Below are 21,121 nucleotides of genomic sequence, written 5' to 3'. Positions count from 1 at the left end.
TCCTTGCTTCATTTCGGTCCAACAGAAGAAAGTGGAGATGCTCTGTCCATCTTTATCAACAGACTCAGACACTGACAGGAGCACTGACACGTGACTGACTGATTCCACGAGTGCCTCTTGTTTGCATATGATAACTTGCCAGCTGCTGGTCATGTTAATCCTCATATACAGACACCACAGTGGGTCTTTCCAGGAAAAAGCCTTTGTTACACAAGAAATGGTTCATGTTAATGTAACACTGGCAAATAGATATAAGTAGAATTTGCTGAAAAGACAAGGAATCAGTCCCACTACCAGGAAGACACTACAGAAAGAGATCTCACCATAAATTACTGCTAAGCACTTTAGTTTGAGCTTTTTCCAATAGATTAATTTCAAATTCCCTGGCTTTTTTTTATAGAAACCACTGAAACTCAAATAACTCAAACATATCAGTTTCAAACTCGGGTCCATTTCAGCCTCCATGCAAATACAGACGAACTGACAGCTCTTCAATACGGCCGGGTTGCTAATCCCGTTGCTGCTTGTTTTGCGATCACAGCCGGCGACTGTGACTGAAGGCTGTAATTGTCCATAGCTAACAAGCTATTGATCGGCGCTGACTGACCAGGTTGCTGCAATCATATCGGCCATTATTGCCTCGCTGAATATGTCTGGCGCTCACAATTATGTCTTGTGGGTGGAGCGAGAAGTGAAGGACTGCGCATGCACCTCGACAGGAGAAGTGTGTGTCTCTTCTGTGACGCCAACAAGCAGCTAATACCCAACTATATGTCACACAAACTACAGTGCACGAGCTACATGTGTGCGTTCACGTCTCACTACAGAGAAAGTCTTTGGTTCAGATAAAAGCCAGGTGTGTGTCAGGAATAGAAACCAAAGCAGCTCAGACATCATTGGTTTGCAGCTGTTTCCTCTCTTGTCTCCATCTGTTTCTCTCTCACTCTTTTGTCTCATCCCTCTCTCCCCCCCACTTCCTTTACAATCCTGCTTTTACTTCCCCTTTGCAACCAGCCCCATTAAGGTGGATGATGGGATCTCAATGGTGCAACATTTTGTTTCACTAAATTCTGCTTATTTTCCTCAGCAGTTTACGTCGGGAGCTGCATCTCCCTCTGGCTTCATAAGAGATTTAGATGCATCCTTTATTTTATTAAAGCTAAATCTGCAATGAAAACTTGATATCCTAAAAACAATTCAGATTGGGTTTATGTCATTTTCTGACAAGTTGAAATGTCAATTGCCAAATACGATAACATTAATAATATTAACCTATATATATCCTGTGTTGCCTTACGATTGGATGAGCAATCTTATGGTGTGCACGTGATGAGAGCGAATTTGTTCCTTCTAAAAAAAAGACACTGCGCTGAAAGATTCGGCTGAATTAAGTGCAGAATATTCCTGCAAGTCAGTCAGTGCGAGAAATAATTAAACCCTGTTATATGAAGCATATTTGGGGGACTTTCTGGCTTTTGGTAATGGTGTTTCTCCGAGCTTTGGGCCAGTACGACATCCCATTAGTCTTGGCACTCGACAAACTCCACAATGTGTGTTTTTGTGATTGTGACTAGAAAGCATGAGCCGCCGTTATTTTATGCAAAAGACATGAATTGCATTTTTCTTATATCCCTGAGTAACTTCCATCAGCTGATGCGGCTATGATGCTCTTTGATCTGCGAATCTAAAGATGTTTGCCTGAAAAGGTGTTAAATCACAAACAGACACGTGTTTTAGGTTGAGTTGCCCTTTACTAATGAACACGAGTGCGTGCAGCTTCTTTATAAGATCACAGACTGAGCAAGCTCCCTCTCCATCTCAAACTCGCTGTGTTTTGCTTCAGTTTCCTCGCCTGCATTAGAATTTCTAACGTTCACACAATCAACAACTGAGAAAAGACACATTTAGAAAAATAATAACGTAACCGAAGCCTCATTTGAATGTAAAAACATGCATCCAGGCTCATTCTGAAAAACTGTGTGGTCCTATTTTCTAATTGTCAATTTTCTGATTGAAAGCATAACGTTGGAATCATTAGATACAGTTAATGAAATGGCTTAATATTTTCTTAACAGGGCATCAGTCTCATCATGTAACTACTCAGCTGGATCAAAATCACCCTGAGAATATGAGGAGGTAATTAAAATGAATTATCTGTCGTTATTTGAATTGAATAAAGCTGGTGTTTATGACTAGACAGGACACCAGTTTAAAATCCCACTGATGAGCTCTCACCCTAAACTACATTGTCCTCATTGGATGTTTTACATATTTTGCAGTTTGTTTTTTACAGCCTGTACAGTGCAACTGAATCAAAATAATATACTATCTACTTTACATCATCATGTTAACCTCATTGGTTGGCGTGGTGACACAGTGTAAACCCAAATTGTCGCTGCATGGAGTAAATGTTTTACTTTGCAAAGTCGTCTGTGTGCAGCAGGGACACAACTCAGTCACAGTCACACATCCAAACCTCCACTGCACTAGTTTGCTGTCATTCTTTTTCTCACCTCCTGTCTTCACCACACAGGTCAGTAACACGTGCAGTGGATACATAAAAACATTGGTTTGTTTCTTTGCTCTCTATATTTGTCTTAACCTCTCATATTAAAATGTTTGTGTTACCTGCAATCATGGGGGGAGGTTTCTTCCTGGTTTGGCAAAAGGTGTGGCTAAGGACTGAGGACACTGAAATGCAGGAGGCAGCTAATTGGGCTAAACCATGTGCTGCCATATCATGGGGGGGATTTGGATTTCTAGTTTAGCTTGTAGATTTATAATCTTCACATCCAATAAATACATTATTTTTTCGGTTAGTTTGGTTTTTGATGCTGTAACAGGGTGAAACGTCACGATTGACAGCTGACTCTCTGACTTACGATTGGCTGAGGGCCTGTATCGGCAGGATGTCGCCAGCACGGCTCCATTCCCTGATCACTACTGACTCTGGATCCATATGTGAGGGATGGCAGTGTTTGTCTCCAGTATCCTTTGTGGATTCCATTCATTTCTGGATAGTGGAAAGAAGTGGAGACACGTCATCCATCTTCATATACAGTCTCTGTCTATTTCGGCAAATAGAGCATTACTGAATGCTATGTGATCCCACCTCACTGAGATCTAAATTTATGTAATATTCAGCACAGTGCTGCTTAAAAGAAACACCACCTAAAATCACAGAGTTCCTGCTGTAGTAAAATAGTTACCCTTTCCACCCCCGGCTCTGATCTTTGGTGGTTCTGTGGCTGACTCGGTCCTTGGCAGGCCTCCTCTCCTTGATCCTCACAGAACTGACACTTGGCACGATGCTGACACCTCACCAGTTGAGAGCACAATTTCCACATGAGCCGCCTCGAGATTTCAAGTCCGGCGATGTTTCGTTAGTTGAAGAGGAGTTTAGAGTCCTGGCAAACGCTCCCGCTCACGTCTTAAGGTAGCCGGGGTAGCCGAGCTGACATTCACCGGCGGGGGAGGAGATGCAGGAACACCTGACACACACACACACACACACACACACACACACACACACACGGTGCACATGCATGGATACACTTGCACAGAGATATGCTGGCGGATGGAGTGACCTTTGATGAACTGTGTGAAGCAAATAACCATTCCCTTCCATGTCATACATCCTGTGTTATTTTTTTAACAAACACAAACAGTTTCATGAAGTAAACAGAAGGTGTAAAGAAGAAATGTAGCTTCTCTTAAAAATGTTTCATTGATCTCCAAAGGGGGGTTATGGATCTCGTCTTTTTATTTCTTCTGCGTTTCTGTGTTAATGGAAAACCACAAAAGGATGATACAATACGCTGATCCAAAAGTGAACTGCATTAGGTGGTAATAAGACCAACCTGGCTCTGGATCATGGCTGACACGTTTCCCATCCCTGTGAGCTCTAACCATTTAATCGATTTCCATCTGTGTCTCCAGTGTCCCCTCCAGCCAGGAGCCGGTGTTTAGCCTTGGATCAGGGAGGGGCGGGTAGACTGTGGAAAAGCACAGGTGGGGAGGGGGGGTTGCACCTGTGTGGTTAAGCCAAGTGAGGAACAAACGAGAGGGGCCATTTTGTTAGAGCAGTTGTGATGTTGGTAAAGCCTCTCTAGTGATTCAGTCTTTTGCACAAATTTAATGAAATTTAGAAATAAAGTTATCATCATCATCACCGGATACAAAAATATAGCTCACATCTAAATGCCTTAATAAAAACAATAAAACAAGGCATTGCTATTTCCTTTTACCTGCATCTAGGTTGTTATGTTCTCTTTGCCATTTTTCAGCCCTGGCAGAGGTTTGAACTCTTCCCTTCTAGTGTCTTGTTAAAAAATTGTAAAGTGCATAACTGAATAAAATGAACTAAACAATGGACATGTTTTTCTTACATGTAGACATTCGTCCATTGTTGTTGTTCTGTTCTTTTTCCTGAAGGGTTTTGTACGAAATAGTTTTACGTCCCTGGACATCTTTATTGGTGCTCACATACTGAACCACTCAAAACCACTTTCAATTTTCCTGTATGCACAAACAGAAAGATTTTAGCATTACTCAAATAATAAGCCATTAAGAATTTTTCCCTGACCTCAGCATTGTGAGATTTTTTCCAAAAGCAACCCGCAACAAGCTCATCATCCACATTAGCTTGTTTCGTATCAGGCACCTTCATTTGCTGTGATAAAGAGCACATGATGCATAATTCATTGTTTACCTGATGGACATACTATCTAATCAAATCCGGAGGACGTCTCCAGCCGTGATGGGTGACTGCCATTTTTGTTCTCCTCCGGTTAAATTGACAAAGTTGCTTGTTGAGGAAAAAAAAAAAAATCACAGAGGACTTCCCTCCTCCGCCAGTCTCGTGTCAGTTTAACGATATGTTTGGGAGTGTGTGACTAAAGCAACTAATATTCCATCTCTTCCCCTTTCAAAGAGATTATAGCATTAACCTCTGTCATGGCAGACACCCAAGCACTATTAGCATTATTATAAATATATTCTGTTGTGACTCTTAACACAGTATCCTGGGATTAGCCCGAGCCAAAAAGCTTTCCATTTGCATCTGTTTGCACGGTAATCTTTCAGCAGAGTGTGTGGACAAAGTCGCTTTTAATTTGACTTGCGAGTCACATTCACTTTCCGTTCAGTCAATTCGCAAAGTAATTAATACTATAAATGGATGATATGCTTGTAATTTACCAACAATAGCAGGTACAAGTAAGTGGTTGTTTATTTCATTATTCTTAAATATTAATTGGGATTGAATTGAGAGATCATTTCCACAATGCCCTCCTCGCTGCGTGCACACGTGTGTGCTTGTGTTTAACAAGGATCCCCTGGCCCCCTCCCCTATTTTGCTGAGTGATGGCCTATGTTGATTCATAAGCACAGAGACCTTTGCATTTGCCTGCTTCTCATTAAACCCTCTGCAGAATTGAAAAACCTTCCTCTCCCTGATCTTTTATATTAGATTTAAGGACCTGAATGCAATGTGCCACAGTACAGTCTGTGCCCGCTCCCTCCCCCACACACCTACATAGTCAAACCACAAACACACAGGCACGTCTCACACCCCCGCAGCAGGTCAATATCTGTCTGAAGGGCAAGTCTTTCCATTAAGACTTACATAACTTTTTTTTTTCATGTATTCATGAAAGGAGTATATGAGTTTTTATCCTCAGAACACCTGATGTCATCTTTTATCTCCAGACGAGTGTTTCTATAACATGTGCTCGAGCTCCGTGTAATAAAACACCGGCTGAAGCCGCACACCCCAATTTAAACAATGTTTGTTTATACAGGGAAGATTTGCTGAGCAAACGCATGGCAGCAATATCCTGCTTCATATTCATTCAAGTAGATATACAGTTTGCACAGGGATGAGCCCAGCACAGCTCGAGTGGACTTCTCAGGGAGTGGATCAACATAAACGAGGGGGGAATGTTTAGCAGTTTTCTACTTGAAGCAAATTCAATCAATAAAAGTTTATAATGATAATAATACCAATCTGAAGCTTCATAGGAGGTTTCTGCTCATTGAAAGCTGTCTCATCGTGTCAGCACGCAGCTGTTTTCAGTGAATAAACTCCAAAAACTCACCGTACAGTACATTCTCAGCAATAAACAGGAGACTGATGCACTCAGCAACATACTCGAGAAAGAAAAGAGGCATTTAGCAGATAAAGAGCCGGGTATTTCCCTCAGGAGGAGACCAAAACAGAGCTAAAAGAGAGTGAATATTGGATTAAGAATAGTGTTGGGAATTTTGGCTCCTTTCTAGATTACAATGTGTTGAATAATCACTAGAATACTAATATAACAGGATAAGCTTCGTATCACAATCCATCTCAGATATCCCACCAATGGTTCTGTGAGTCTGTGCTACTTACCCAGCAACTGCTCAAAGCCAAGAAATCCTCTGATCAGGGAGCTTTAGAGCTTTGGGTGGATTCTGCTGCCTTCAGACTGGGCCAGGTTTGCCGTTCCGTCCCGTGTTTACACAAAGCCAAGCTAACAGTGCAGTGAAGATCATTGATGAAAATTGGGGAGTCGCAAAGCGCTGAGAGGCTTCGTTTAAGCTAAGAAAATAAAATAATCAAATTCGTCTAATTATTCAATTCTCACATCCTTTGTGTTTTCAGAAATATAAATAATTTCAGAGACTTTCTCTGATTCTACTGTACCTGTAGTATCTGCCAGAGGTGGTGGGGTTCAGCGGTAGACATCATCTGCGTTTGATGGATGACAGTTTCCCCAGTCGTCGGGCGGTTGCAGCTGACGTCCCTCTCGGCAGTGCAGATGGCTCACCGTGGCTCGTCCTTGGAGTGCGGAGCTGCTGAAATGTGCAGAAGTGGGTCAAAAAGAATTGGCAAATAAATTTTTAGCCCCTCGCTTCTTGGGGGAACCAGATGGCTGCTGCTCGCCACACGCAGGAAGCTGTTTTAGTTATTTAAACATTCCTTGGAGGAAGAAATAGTCAAAATGGTGAAAGAGTGCAAACAACTATTATTTCTAATTTTCCTTTTTTTAGCTAAACATATGTACAGTATCATGCACACACTTATTTTTCTTTTATTTCACATTTGACACACATGAGGGGGCCGAATATTCAAAACACCCTGCCAACATGCTCCCAGTCTCAATTATAATTTCCTTACCTCTAAACACATTCTTTGAATGGAACCAATAAAACCAATGTTTCTGCAGCCACCGGCTTATTTCAACATCTGTACTTTTATTAAACTGTCAAGTGGTTTTTAACCACTCAGTACCTGAAGAACCTTTGTAAAAGTGTTATGCTGAAGTTTGCCCTGGCACTTTGCTCAAATGTTAAGTAAATAAATCCCTTATTCAAAAAAAAAAAAATCATTAAAACTTGGTTTAGACAGCTTCTTCAATCGGTCAAGTCCTTTAGAATTGTCTGTGTTTTTCAGTTTTGACATTTGCACACATCAAAAATTTGTGTGAGTGAGTGTGTGTGTGTGTGTGTGTGTGTGCCCAGGGAATCTGTTGTTTTGCTAGTTTGTGGTGGAGCACCATGCAGGCGGGGAAAGGGCTGGAACAGACAGCAAAGAGAGGTTTCCTCCCAAGTGGAGCTGGTGCAGTCACATACATAATGATGAAGTGCCACTGTGCTAACGCCTTCAATACACGTAGGGCCGTGACACTCACTGTTGTTTGTTGCAATATTCACATTGGAAATACAGTCAATTAAATGGTATATAACTTTTTTGCTAACAACTGTGAAAAGTGTAACCACGTTTTTTCTGTTCCACCATATCCATAAGAACAAAATGAACACAGAGCACAGGGACAAAATATCTCTGTCCATGTCGGTGTCTAACGTTCAGCATACATGGACCTTTACTGGGTTACATCACCATGGTAACATGGGCTCCACCGCTCACCTGCTCACCTCAGAACCCGTCCACAGCCCAACTACTGACCAGATCGCAGGAGTCAACAACAGTGATTGCAATAAAGTAAGAAGTGATAAAGAGTAATAGATCTTTTTATTGATCAGTGGAGTTGCTCTGGTTTTAAAACAGCGTTTCTAACAAACAGAAGGATTTTATCACTCTGGACAACTACATAATAACTGTTATTGCTTCATTTTAATTGAAGTTTCTTTGGTTCCCGACAGGATTCCTGACAGTGTTGATTTTATTTTACTTCAACTCCTTGTGTTGTTCTTTCGCTGCAGCTCAGAACAACACAAGGAGAAAGAAAAAAAAGAAAGCCTCTGATGTCTTTAATTAGAAAAATGATCCACGCACTGTTAAATGTTTCCCATGATTATAAATGAACATTTCAGTCCGATTAACCTCATCAGACATTAACTGCTTCTCTCCTCTCGCCTGAATTTAACTTTTATCTGTATCACATTTTCAAAATAGTTTATTCATCATCAGACTAAGGAGTAAAAACACTCAATAAGAAACTTCATAAAAATGTTCTGCTTCTTTAATTAGTTATGTAATTAATTTTTTTGACATTTCTCTTTGTTAAATATCACTTTTAGTAGCTGGATTTATAGTTACCAGTGTTGCTCACTTCATATCTGCCTCCTCCATATGAACAAAAGCCACTTGATGCCCAGCGTCATACGTACAGGTTATCCAGCACAGTACTGGACGGATTTGGAGTAGTTCAACATAATACACAAGCAAATGCAATGTGGGCTGCAGAGCTTTACAAACAAACTAAAGACCCTGCCAGTTGTGACGCCCCATCACCATGTACATGTGTATATTATTACAACAGTATTATGTGTGAACCCAGTACTCATGGGTTGGACCACAGCCAACTTTGAACTCTGATCGCGACTACACACTTGAAAAATGTCATGAATGTCAAGCTGTTGACGAAATCTGTCTTCAGATACATGAATACCTGTTAAGAACTCAGGACTGTCTCTGTCATAGTTCCAGCTATAGCAGATGTCTCCCGCACCACATTTTGCAGTACTGACACAAACACACACACACAGATTCACAAGGTGAACACATGCTGCCGAGGCTGGTAACAAGGAAGCAGGGCGGTCATGCATGACTCGATGTGCGATTGCAGTGGATGACATGGGCCGTACCGGAGTACGGAGTGATGGATTACAGTGGCTGCAGACTACATCCTTAGCATTTGTGTCTGACTTGAACTGTGAAAACCATAGCTGTGACTTAAAGGGAATAAAGGAGCAGTGGCTGCAGCTACGTGCAGACTGTAGTGCTCACACTGGAATAATCCAAGTGCAGAAATATTTATCCGGAGCAAAGATAGATGATCATGTGGCATATTGTAAGAGCAACACTCTCCCATTGGAGGGCTACACAAACATATGAAGTGGCTTCATCAAATGTTTGACAAGATTAATGGCTTTATCTTGCAAAAACTGCAGAAGCAGTGAAGCGAATAAAAACTTTTCAGGCTGGCCAGCAAACTGTGAAACAAATCCAAAGGTCACAATGCCTTCATTCATATCATGAGTTCGGGGTGATTACAATATATCATCAGCGATGCCAAATAACTCCTGAAATAATGGAGATACTGCTTTGTTTTGTTTTGCTTTGTATCTGTAGTGAATGTGAGACACAGTGTTCCAAATGTTTTGCTGAGCCTTTACCTTTTAAGATAGTGTCATTAACATTATTAAGTATTATTTGATTTAAAGGAATCCTGACGAACTGCAGAAACCCTACTCGAGTCAGACGCATGCCTTCATCTCAGCTTTTTGTTTTCCATGCAGATTTAATTTAGCTACTTCTTCATTTAGTCGTTGGGGACAACATTAAATTGCTAAGCATTTCATCAAACATTTATACCGGTATATACATTTATAACTCGTGTGAAATGATTTGGCTCCTCCAGCAACTTGCTCTAGCTGTGTTGCTTTAACTGTCTCGTTGGTGCATTGTGACGACAGCTCCAACATTATTGATTATATTCCAAATGTTTTCCTAGGATCACGTAGTCGGTGCATTTTAAATGGAATTAAATTGGAAGCCTAAAGTACTGTAAATAACTGTTATTGAAGATGTGATGAACAATGTCATGGCACATTTATTTTGAAAGATGAAGGCAACCCCTTGAGACTGCAGCTGATGCCTGCACTACTCCCTGGACAGTATGTCTTGGACACTCAACATATGGAGGTTGAAAGGTCAGCAGGGATGTGTGTGTGAGTGTGTGTGTGTGTGTGTGTGTGTGAGTGAGTATGTGTGTGTGTGTGTGTGTGTGAGTGAGTGAGTGAGTGAGTGAGTGAGTGAGTGTGTGTTCACCAGGGCTCACAATGTGGGCTGCATTTGTCATGCCAGCCAGGCCAAGCAGGCATAAAAGCCATCTCTGCTTAATCGAGGCCCACAGGGTAATTCGGTAATGCAGATGGGACCTGTGAGGCTTTTCTGAAAAGAAGACGAGGTGGTGGAGGAGGAGGAGGAGGCTGAGTGTCCTGAGGAGGAGGAAGAGGAATTCATCAGATAATAGATAGACAGACAGACAGATATACAGACAGATAGATAGATAGAGAGATTGAGAGATAGATAGAGACATAGATATGTCTGTGTAAAATGTATCTTAAAGAGATACAGAGTGTGATGTTCTCTTGTGATGATCCACTGTGGAGTAAATTAAGGACAATTCCCTTCAGGTTGTCCCAGTTTCCAGACACTGCGGACCTGCTCGGCTGAAACACGTCAGCTTCCCGCCCCATACAATCACTCCTGTGGTCTTTCAATTTCTCCATTTCCACTGTAAATGGCTCTCACAGGAGGAACCGTCGTTCTCCCTGTCGCCTTGGTTTCCACCTGGTGTTTCCACCACCTAATCCAAATATATTCAGATGAGGTGGACTCATCTGCATTATTGTTCATCCTCTCCTGGTGTCCTGGGGTTTCCCAGTGAATGCTGGAAAACGCTCCAGCCCCTTGTCTTCAAAGAACAATGAGTACATCTTGTTTATTTCTCTATTATTTGAACATTATGAGTTTGTATTGTCCCACTCGCTCTCAATGCCAGATTTCCAAAAAATGGAAAGTAAAGATTTGATTCAGAGGGTGAACATGGGCCTGATGCCCAGTAACAGTGCCAGACAGTATTCAACAGTGCGATGCTAACCACTGACCAGACGCAAGCCAACAGGAGGTCCTGCAGTCACTTCAAAAGGATTTGAAAGCAGTAATCAACAAAATGATTTATTTTCCTGGCACACGGATAGTGAAGGGTCAAAATATCTCCAAAGAGACATAAGCTGTCGTCTGACAAGAATTCTCAAATTCAAGCTCTCGAATCTCCTCGTCTTTACGAGTTGACATCTTTGTCAGCGTCTTCTCGTCTCTTCTCTGGACATGTTGACAGGTTTTGGAAATTGTCTTTTGCAACTAATGAGCAATTTTTCAGATGAAATACACATTTGAATTATTCAGTACTGATCCCTATAACCCCAGGATTCATTTACATTTGTGCATTTGTGTGTTTTTAATGGCGACTTTGTGTAAAGTTACTTCACTGCAGGCTATAAACTGTGTGACAGGATTGTCCAGACTCAGGGTGGTTTGTCGAGTCTGGTTATTTTGTAGTGAAGTTCCCATCAATGAAAGGGATCTGAGACGAGGGGTAATATCTGTCGACGGGATTTGAAGCTGTGCAAGTTGAGAGAACAGTGTGTGGATTCTGCTATATTCAGTCGGCCTCTGCCAAGAAGCTAACACCAGCTAGCAGCTGTCTGCAGATATCAGGCTGACATCTTGGCAACACAAACAGCGCAGATGAATTAGTGAGCAGACTTTCAGTTTCTGGCCTGTCCGGGCTCGAAATGATAAATAATGTGGATATCTGTACGTAGTTGAAGCATCAGCTGCTGACAGTCCTGTGTAGCTGTGTGGGTTCACATTTATTTTATAAGATCTCAGTAATGACACCCGGTATCTGTTTAGCGGGTTTACAATTATTCTTGCTCAAAAGTTTTTGTCATTATTTGTATTTGCCAAAGAAAATAAATCCTTGGTCTTCATATATCTAAGAAATGAGTTTACAATTAAGCTGATGATATTCACTTCACTATTTTGTATTCAAGGAAACATACGTTTCGATTTCTTGCTGAATGTTGAGGAAAGTTAAGCTAAGGATACATTCTGAGAAGAACTTTACAACCAGGAACGAGGAACCGACCGTGGTTGCCAAGATATTCCATTAAAAATGAAAAAATAGAAGCATCAGGGGTTTAAAGTCAGGAGGGTTCATCCTCTGAGAAGTTTCAATAGATGTCGACCAAATGTCTGCCATCATATGTTGAGCTATCTCAGAGGATAAGTGAAATAAACTGACCGACTGGTGGTGCGACAGCCTCTCGGTAACAATAGAAGAAACGTCAGGGGGTCGTAAAAGATTCATCTCCTGGGCACCGTGAATGCTTCTACATAATATCATGCTGATCCACCCCACAGCTTTATCAGAAGGGAATGCTGGAGTCTTGAATTCCTAGTAAAGATCGTAGAGAACATCACTGTCGGCACAGTGCAAGCTGAATTATAGGCAAAAAAACACAAGTGCATTGTTGTCGCTCATTGTCCAGTTGGTGGAGCGGAACATGCTGTTGGAACTGAGTCAATGCCTCCCAGCCGGCCTCCACCAACCAAAACTGTTTGCATCAGTGGACCAGCACAGCAGGTCCCTGGGACATACCGCTCGGATCTGCACACATGAACACACCCACATGCCCTTCAGTACTTACATTTTCATTTACATCCCACGGCACGTGGCTGTGAAGACGATGATGAGTAAAGAATATCGATTTATTTGAGTCTTCATGTAATGTGGGTCATGGATTCATTAAGTAGGTAACATGTGACAACAATATTATTAGATTACATGCAAACAGCCTTCTGTTAAATGTTCTTAATTGGCAGTGCTGATGTCTGTACACACCCAAACAGCTACAGCTTCAAATTAAAGTCAATTTCTTTTTTCTAATTCAACCTCTACTTTTAGATTTATGTGAGAATATTTTTTCTTTCTCAGCCTCAGCCTGCATTTTTTATTCCGGCTCCGACATTCTCACCTAGAGGCTGAGTGATCAAATTGATCAAGGTTGGGAGTTGAGCACGCTGCCAAAGGCAACTTGTCTCGAGGAGAGAAAGAGACATGCAGATTTTATGATCAGAATTATTTGGACTATTTGGACGTCTTTGTAACGTTTGCCCTGTTTAGTGATCTGCTAGAAGAGGAATTAGAAGCTTTGTGCAGTCTGTGAAATATATTGTTTGCAAATAGTGAAGCGCAACTGCTGCTTTCTGGTGAAGACTCCAGTTCCCACAGAGATCTATTAAAATACACCACTTGGCAGAACTCCTAACCTTTGGCAAACAAAACGACAGTAAATGGCGATGTGCAATTTTTTTTCCTTCCAGCCAGACGGCAGATTCCAAACGTGTACTGGTCGCAAAGCTGCAAACGAATTCAAACCAACGATTACACTGTCTCTGGGGGTGGACGCACAAGAGCTCTCACACATGCTCAGTGCTTAACCTCACAATGTCGGTTGCTATCAAAACAGCTCAGCCTACATTTACACAACTGTCTGAAAGAGGCTCTGCAGACGTATTCAATGCACTCAAATTGAGTTTGTGTATATGCTTGTGTGTGTGTTCAACAAATCTCTGTGCCTTCTCAAAAGTGAATAGCAGCTGTTAGTCGCACCTGTGATGTAAATAGAGGGAAATGGTGCACGTGAAATATTTTCAAGCTCATTTCAGTGGATTGGATGATTTCATTAAACAAATTATTTATTTCTTTGCTGTTTGATTTTTATGTGTTGCACGTGTGCTCTAGTGTTTACAGTTTACATTGTGATGATGTCATGCACATAAAATTAAAGTGCTACTGCAAAGCTTTGGGAAAGTTTTACAAATATTAAACATCCATAGATGGAATAAAATATAAAAGAATAGATGATGATGATGATGATGATGATGCCTTTTTATTGCAGTACCACAACTCACCACTATTACTTGGCAGTGAAAGTGAAAACAAAGTATTTTGATCGCCACCTGGTGGCTGGCTGCAGTATAGGTCACAAGTCTAATTACTCATTAAGGACACATCATGTAAATGGTTTCTGTCGTTTAATGTAGTTCTCATCACACTGATGTTCGTTTAGGTGTTTGGTTTTAATGACATATTTCATGCTATAAAAACGCGGTTGGAACGACATGATTCTGAGACTGAGGATGGTGCAACCAGGAGTTTAGCTGGAGTAAATGATTTGCCGACAGATGCGGAACGTGTAGAGCAATAACACTTTCTAGTTCTTCCCCTAAGCTCCTTCATATTAAGAGAAAAAATACTCCTTAACTGCATCATTAAGGTCTGGTAACGGTCCATGTTTCTGATGTTCCAATTTCTGCTTCCAAGAACCAATTCAAATGTTGTTGCCAAGCAAAATTAGCCAAGATCCTAGATACTGACTGGAAATGCTATTAATCGCCATGGTAACACAGCGACTGCTGCAGGAGCTTTTTCTGATTTACAGACTGTACATATTTCACTCTGGATGGATAGATAGATAGATGGATGGATGGATGGAAGGATGGATGGATGGATGGATGAATGGATGGCTCAGCCTTCACTGTAAAGAAAATAGATTCTTTTGGTTTTTCAAGGTGACATTGTGATAATCATTGTTTTAAAGCCCTGATTCAGTTTTGAACACTGCAGGTTCAGTCAGGCGTAACAAGGGGATGAAAACCCTGACAGACGACGAAAAAAAACTGACTGATTGCAGATGTATGAATCTCACACCACGTGTCCCGTCTACACTATGTGCGGCCATCACTCACTCGTGTTCCTTCTGGCTCTTTCAGTGAAACCAACAGTCATCGATGTGGGCATATATGTCAACAGCATCGGGCCTGTGTCATCCATCGACATGGTGAGTACAGCCGCCTCTCCCGCCCGCTTCTCTTCCCCCAGTCACACACATTTGTCCGCTGTCTGACATTAGCATCATCATACATGAGTGCTGCCATTTCTCACGCTGTACATTCGGAGGTCACGTGGGTCACCACAGCTGTTTCCCTGGCACAGGACGCCAGGGAGGACAGGTGTGGACGCTTTGTTCATGTCCCGTGGATCAGCTCGGATTAAGCAAATGAGTGAGTTAGGGAATCTCAGAAGAGCTGAGGAAATTCTGCAATGAAAGCGCTCCGCTATCGAGTTAGACAGCAGCTCGTGTCTCTGTGGAAAGGAGAGGACCTCACACAGAATAATTTTGTTCTAGTTTGTTTGTTCTTTATTCAGTATCTGAATCTTTTTGCATGGAAATTCACAGAAAAAAGTTTGAAGAGTTTAAATTAATGTATATAAAGTACAATAAGTAACAACAACTACAATACAACAAGCCGAAAACTGAGGGAGTGAGTCTGAGGAACTAGCTACTTCTGAGACAAGTGAAATGATAAGTGGTTGCTCAACTAATCAGCTTAAAGCATTTGTTGAGTGGCTGTCAATATGCTCAAGTGTGATATTATTTTTATGCTTCAATATTTCACTCTCCAAACATTATAAATATATATTTCTTTACAAATATTAACTGAGCTAGACGTGATAATGAAAGCACTTCATCTCTGAACCCACCAGATCACCAGATGCTGTTGCCAGGCAACATTAAATATTTCCAGATATAAAAGCAATTTAGCCTTTTTTTATACTTACAGCACAAGGCTGCAACTTATATTAGTTAAGATTAGATCTGCACATTTAGTATTAAATGACAAAAAAAGGCTTGACTATTGCGTGAGGCAGTCAGATGCACTGATTGTTATTCCTGTGCATCACAAGCAACCGTGTGTCTTTGCCATCTCATGTTATTACTGTTGTTTGAAAGATAAATTAAAATATTTAGTCTGACAGAATAATACAAGTTAATATCTACTGGCAATCGAGAAAGCAATTATAATGTTATTCAGATAAAGGTTCTGCAGAGTGGAGGACATTTTAAATGAATGTACATTAATTTAACCTGTACACAAATGACTGTGCAGCCATTTAGCAGAGGACATGTGGGTTCCTCCTGAAGGGAAATAAGGGAAATTTAATTTGGGATGACGAATGGTGTTGTTGAACTTGTTTTTTTGTGCTCTGGACTTTGAGGAGCCAAGGAGATTCAGAGCCATCCATGCAAATACTGTGAAGCAATCACACACACACACACACACACACACACACACACAGAGTCTATAGTGTTGACTCTTTTATTAATTCATTCACAGGAGGTTGAGCTAGAGAGAGAGAGGGAAACCTAACTAAGTATCTTTACTCAAATGCAAGTACAGATTTGAGGTACTTGTACTGTAACAGTTCCACTTACTGCAAATTTGTACTCCGACTCCACGACAATTCACGAGACGGTAATGTAATTATTTGTTAAAATAAGCCCCACCTTTACTAGCTGCAACATTTAAGGGAGATGGACATTAATATATAGGAACATATTAATAAATCAATAAAAAATCAAATTATATAATATACATTATTCTGAAATGGGCCATTCTGCACAATTAGTACTTTTAGTTGTGTTACTTTGTGTATATTTTTCATTGAAATCATTTTTCAGAACATATACTGAAAGCAGGACTTTTACTTTTAACATAGTATTTAGAGAGTATTTCTACCACAGACCGTACATAAATATAGTGTCGGCCATTTTAGGTAGTTCTTCACTGATGTTTCGAGTGTTCATTTGCTTTAAACGTAGGGTGAACGTCTAACGATTAGTCAAGCATGTGTCGTGGGACCTGGCTACTGCGCCTCTGTGTCTCCATAACTTATGATATCGACAAAGACACAATCGATCTCAGGGCTTTTGTTCTGTGTCCTATTTTTTTGTTATTTTTTTACAGTGTAAGAGTAGGGTACAGCAAACTGAAGACAGGGTGATTTATTTTACAACAATCACTTCCTTCCTGCAGAGTACTTATTACATGTGTGCTTTCAAAAGACATCAATACAATTTTAAAAATACTCATATGACAAACTGAGGCCACAGAGAAGCTCGGATTGAAAAGCAGCACTCTTACGAAATCATCAAAACGTCCATGGCTGATTATAAAAGAGATGTCTGAACCTTTTAGTGGCCCGGCAGAAATGCAAACTCAACAAAGCTGTGTAATAATTACACAAAGTGCCATCGCTCCGCTGAGGGCGCAGGACGGGAACAAGGACACATGAAGGCTGAGTAAAAAACTCAGGAACAGCTCAATCTCAAGTTTGATATTGCTTTTACCCAGGGCAGCGTTTTCAGGTAGTGGACATGGTTGAGTTTAAGGGAGGGAGGCGGTGTTAAAGTTTCATCTGAAGATACATTCAGTAAAATCAATGACATTCCAATAATGAACTAAGTCCAATATGTCTAAGTTTGGGAATCAAAACGGAGCCAAAAGTGGGAGTCCTAGCTCTGGGCCTTAGCTGACAAAGGCAAAGTAGGATTCAGATTCCTCGTTTAAAGATCTAGATATTTTCTAAGTCGTCCTCTGAAGAAGATGAGTTGGGCTCATTGGGAAAAAGGTGATGTCTCATGATCAACCTACATATGTATGTTCTTACTGCAACACTGCTATTGTAGCATTTACAACAACTGGGAGATGATTTACAGAACAGAACTCGTGAAATTACAAGCACTGGGATTTAAAAAAGTTGCATCTTATACCGTTAATTTCAAAGAAGCACCAATTTATAAATTCAAACCCTTTGAAACTGTCCTTGTTTCCATTTATAACTGAAGCCAGCTATGCAAATTATGTTTATTCAAGACTTATTAATCAGGAAATCTTAAAACTACATTGTACTTTATGTAGTCTTTGACTTTGTTAAAATATTTATTACTCAAAGTTTGTAAGCAAGTTCAACTTCTACAAAATAGGGCAACACACACGCACAGGCGCACACACACGATCAGGAGCAACATAGTTTGAATTAAAAACTATTGGAGTCTGTAGTGGGTCAGTGGGCCATGGCTGGGCCCAAACTTTGTTTCACTGGACAACGGGATCCCGCTGTGACATCCCAGTGATTTTCCTCAGTGTACACGCTGATTGGCTTCACCCTGTCAGGGACGATGGACGCCGGTCAGTGGATTATGAAGCCCTGACCGCCCCCGGGGGCTGAGTGTAGGAGAATTAGTGCAAAGTCACAACTCTTCCATCACTCTCCACTTGAAGTTTCCTCCCTTTTTTTAAAATCCACTCCTCAGACAACGTCAGAGAGCAAACAACGGATTTCTTCAGCGTGGCCTGGCATGGCTTAGTGTGGCCTTGTTTTAAAGGTCCACGTTCACACTACACTGCACTCTTCCTCTCACTTGAGTTTCATCCATCATGTGTCTTGAGACCTCCATTTAGCGTGTTCACTCTCTCTAAACTTTGTCTCTGTCTGTGAATCCCAGTGTGTGTGTGTGTGTGTGTGTGTGTGTGTGTGTTTGATAAAAACCAGGTCAAATCCCGAAGGCTGCTTCAGATTCATGAATCTCATTGATCACACACAGTGACCATCTCCAGTGCTGCGACATAGTTACAGCCACAAACTCCAGGAGGCTTCTTCATCTGCTTTTGAACAAAACACATTATCTTTCCTCATTTGCACCGGCGATAATGGACACCGGTCGGCATGAGGCAATGCCAAATGAAGCTGATAGTAATTCAGGACATACTGGGATGAATGGTTGAGTGATTAAACAGCATTAGTGGCATTAAAGTCAAGCAAAAGAGCCTGGCTTTTATAGCTGCTGCTGCTGGGTGAGTCAGATAAGACAGCCAGAGAATTAACTGACAAAGACGGACGCATTCTGACATGTGCACTATGTTCTTGTCTTCTATGCTTGAGCCAGTGAGTGGGCGGCATCTTGAGTTTGCTGCACTACTATTGAAGGATGCCAATATGTGTCTCAATCCAGCACCTGCACTGCTCATGAAAAAGACTAATTTCATTAAACCAAGTGCAAGATACAGCTCTCTATTGATATCTTAACTATTGTAGTTCTCAGCAGGAGAGTTGGGAATTCTGTAAAGCAAACAAATTGCCTAAGAATTAAGTCTTTTTTTCCCCAAGACTCATTCGATGTCATCGTGACCTTTGACTTTTGACCACTGAAATCGAATCAGTTAAAAGTGAACATCTGTACCAAATTGAAAAGAATTTCCTGAAGGTTTTCTTGAGATATCGCGTTCACAAGGAAAAAAATGTCTTGAAGCAAAAGATGCCTTCAGCTTTTACAAAAAAAAATCCAATCAGTTTGTTATTGAGTCAAACAATTGTACCAGAAATGAAGAAATTCCCTCACGGCGTTGTTGGGATATAGTGTTCACACAAACGGGACGTATGAACAACATAGGTTCCTATAGCTGGAAATAAGGATTATATTTTAAATAAGCCATGAATTGTTTCGTCCATAATATCTGGAAACATGGAAACAGGCCCCGAGGAGGAATCTTCCAATGTCTTGTCTTTCCCAACAAACCGGTCAAATCCGAGAAATGTGATGTTCACAATGATATAAAGCAGAAACAAACAGCAATCCACGCCGTTATAAGATTGTAATTTATGCTGAATAAATAAGGCTGTTTCTTTTCAGTCCCACACGCATCGTTCTGCTGCTAAATTCTCGTGAAGGCACCACATGGAGATTAATCCCCAGCTGAAAATAGTCCGCAACAAATGCACTGTTTGTGTGATGTTTCCTAGAAACATTAATCAGCTGTTTCAGGGAATTACTGAAATGGAAGAATATTATTTACTATAATCTGCTGTAATTTCCTCACTTCAGCCACTGGACCTGTGTTGTTGAAATCAGCCACAGAGAAAGTTTTTCCTTTAAGCACCAATCAAAGCTTCTCACTGCTCACAGCCGACTGAAGTGTCACAGCAGATCATTTTCACCTACAGTATGTGGAAGTGTCAGTCTGCTATTTGTGGACGCGTGAAAGTTGTGTCTCAGCTCAGCGTTTTATCACTTCACAGGGAAGAAGTACTCCATCTTTATTTATATATAGATCCCTGGAATCCCTCAAGGCCTGATTGGTCGCTGTGTAGATCCCATGTGGATGCTTTGTAAAGTGATGCTCTCCAGCAGACAGTTCAGAGTGTGATGGTGTAATGATATACTGTGATCCTCATCTCGGAGGTGAGATGGGCGACTATTGGAGGCCACATTTGATGAGGTACAAAGGCTTCAATGGATGCACTTGATTGGCGACATTGAAGTTTTTATTTTAAATAATAATAATAATGTATATACTTACATAACTTTTACGTTATGTGTTCCAAAGTGATGGTCTAATATTTTTTATTGTTAATCTGAATTATATTTCATAGGACCCATACGACTTGTGACATCTGTTCAATTATTTCCCAAAGCACCTGGTTTGTGTCGTCTCTGCAAAACGTTACTCAAACAGGATTAATGGCGCATCAGTGGGGGACTATTTTCAGCTGTGGATTAATACTAATTCAGCATGGTGGTGAATATAAACCCCATGTTCTACTTAATGAAGGAACATGTGTACTCACTCACAGTGTGGCTCACTGATGTATTTCAATAGTTTTGTTTTTCTCTCTAGGGAACAGAGGGATAAGAAAGAGGAGCTATGTAGAGAAACATGTGCCACTCTCCCCATTCACCAAATATTCCAATCTGTCTGTAGCGAGCAGAAACTGATTGATACTCAAAGTACAGATCCACAATAGTCCAGATAAATGTGTTTACATGGATAATCTTTGAAGAGACTTCATCCCAAAAGGCTCCAGTTTGACAGATGCAGTGATTCAAAGCTGCAGAGTGTTTGTGTTTAATAGTTTGTGTTTTTGGTCCGAGATAAAGGAGCAGTCTGTACATACACACTCTGCCTGTGCGTGCAAATGCACTTATGACCGCTTTTCTTTGTGCCGTTTATTCTTTGGACTGATAAGCACACTGAGGTACAAGTTCTCTGTGAGTGATTCAACTCTTATCTCCGTTTTTCTTTCTTTCTCTCACGGAGGGGGCTCGGCTGATGACGACAGAAAACGCTTTTTGATTCATTATTTGTTTTCAACAACCCTTACTCATCCAGGTTTGAGATCAAGGTCATCCTCTGCGAAGG

The 21,121-nt window shown here is 41.0% G+C and overlaps 3 protein-coding genes across 7 annotated transcripts in view; 1 reads left to right on the top strand and 2 right to left on the bottom strand.

The window, feature by feature from the left end:
• LOC109639741 (gamma-aminobutyric acid receptor subunit beta-3-like) overlaps positions 1–3,980 on the bottom strand; it is a 75,960-nt gene extending 71,980 nt beyond the window's left edge. For 2 of the 3 annotated variants that reach the window (XM_069521279.1, XM_069521280.1), the window contains exon 1: positions 2,629–2,653. In XM_069521279.1, the coding sequence (XP_069377380.1) occupies positions 2,629–2,638 (10 nt within the window). In that variant the 5' untranslated portion in view covers positions 2,639–2,653. Of the gene's footprint in view, positions 1–2,628; positions 2,654–2,882; positions 3,014–3,209; positions 3,492–3,860 lie in introns of those variants that run through there. The other variant, XM_069521281.1, reaches the window with a different exon arrangement.
• LOC109639744 (gamma-aminobutyric acid receptor subunit gamma-3-like) overlaps positions 1–21,121 on the top strand; it is a 63,151-nt gene that overhangs the window by 6,262 nt on the left and 35,768 nt on the right. For all 3 annotated transcript variants that reach the window (XR_011240385.1, XM_069521293.1, XM_020103366.2), the window contains exon 3: positions 14,852–14,919. Coding sequence is in view for 2 of the 3 variants with exons in the window: in XM_069521293.1 (XP_069377394.1) it covers positions 14,852–14,919 (68 nt within the window). In the remaining variant the exon portion in view is untranslated. The remainder of the gene's footprint in view (positions 1–14,851; positions 14,920–21,121) is intronic.
• cfap221 (cilia and flagella associated protein 221) overlaps positions 6,440–21,121 on the bottom strand; it is a 103,486-nt gene continuing 88,804 nt past the window's right edge. Inside the window, exons 26-27 of the transcript XR_011240384.1 lie at positions 6,683–6,834; positions 6,440–6,577 (exon numbers count right to left, since the gene is read on the bottom strand). The gene's annotated coding sequence lies outside the window, so the exon portion shown is untranslated. The remainder of the gene's footprint in view (positions 6,578–6,682; positions 6,835–21,121) is intronic.

Source organism: Paralichthys olivaceus, chromosome 24, assembly GCF_024713975.1.
Source record: "Paralichthys olivaceus isolate ysfri-2021 chromosome 24, ASM2471397v2, whole genome shotgun sequence".
NCBI lineage: Eukaryota > Metazoa > Chordata > Actinopteri > Pleuronectiformes > Paralichthyidae > Paralichthys > Paralichthys olivaceus.
The sequence above is the reverse complement of the archived record's forward strand: the minus strand, read 5'-3'. Positions and strand labels throughout refer to the sequence as shown.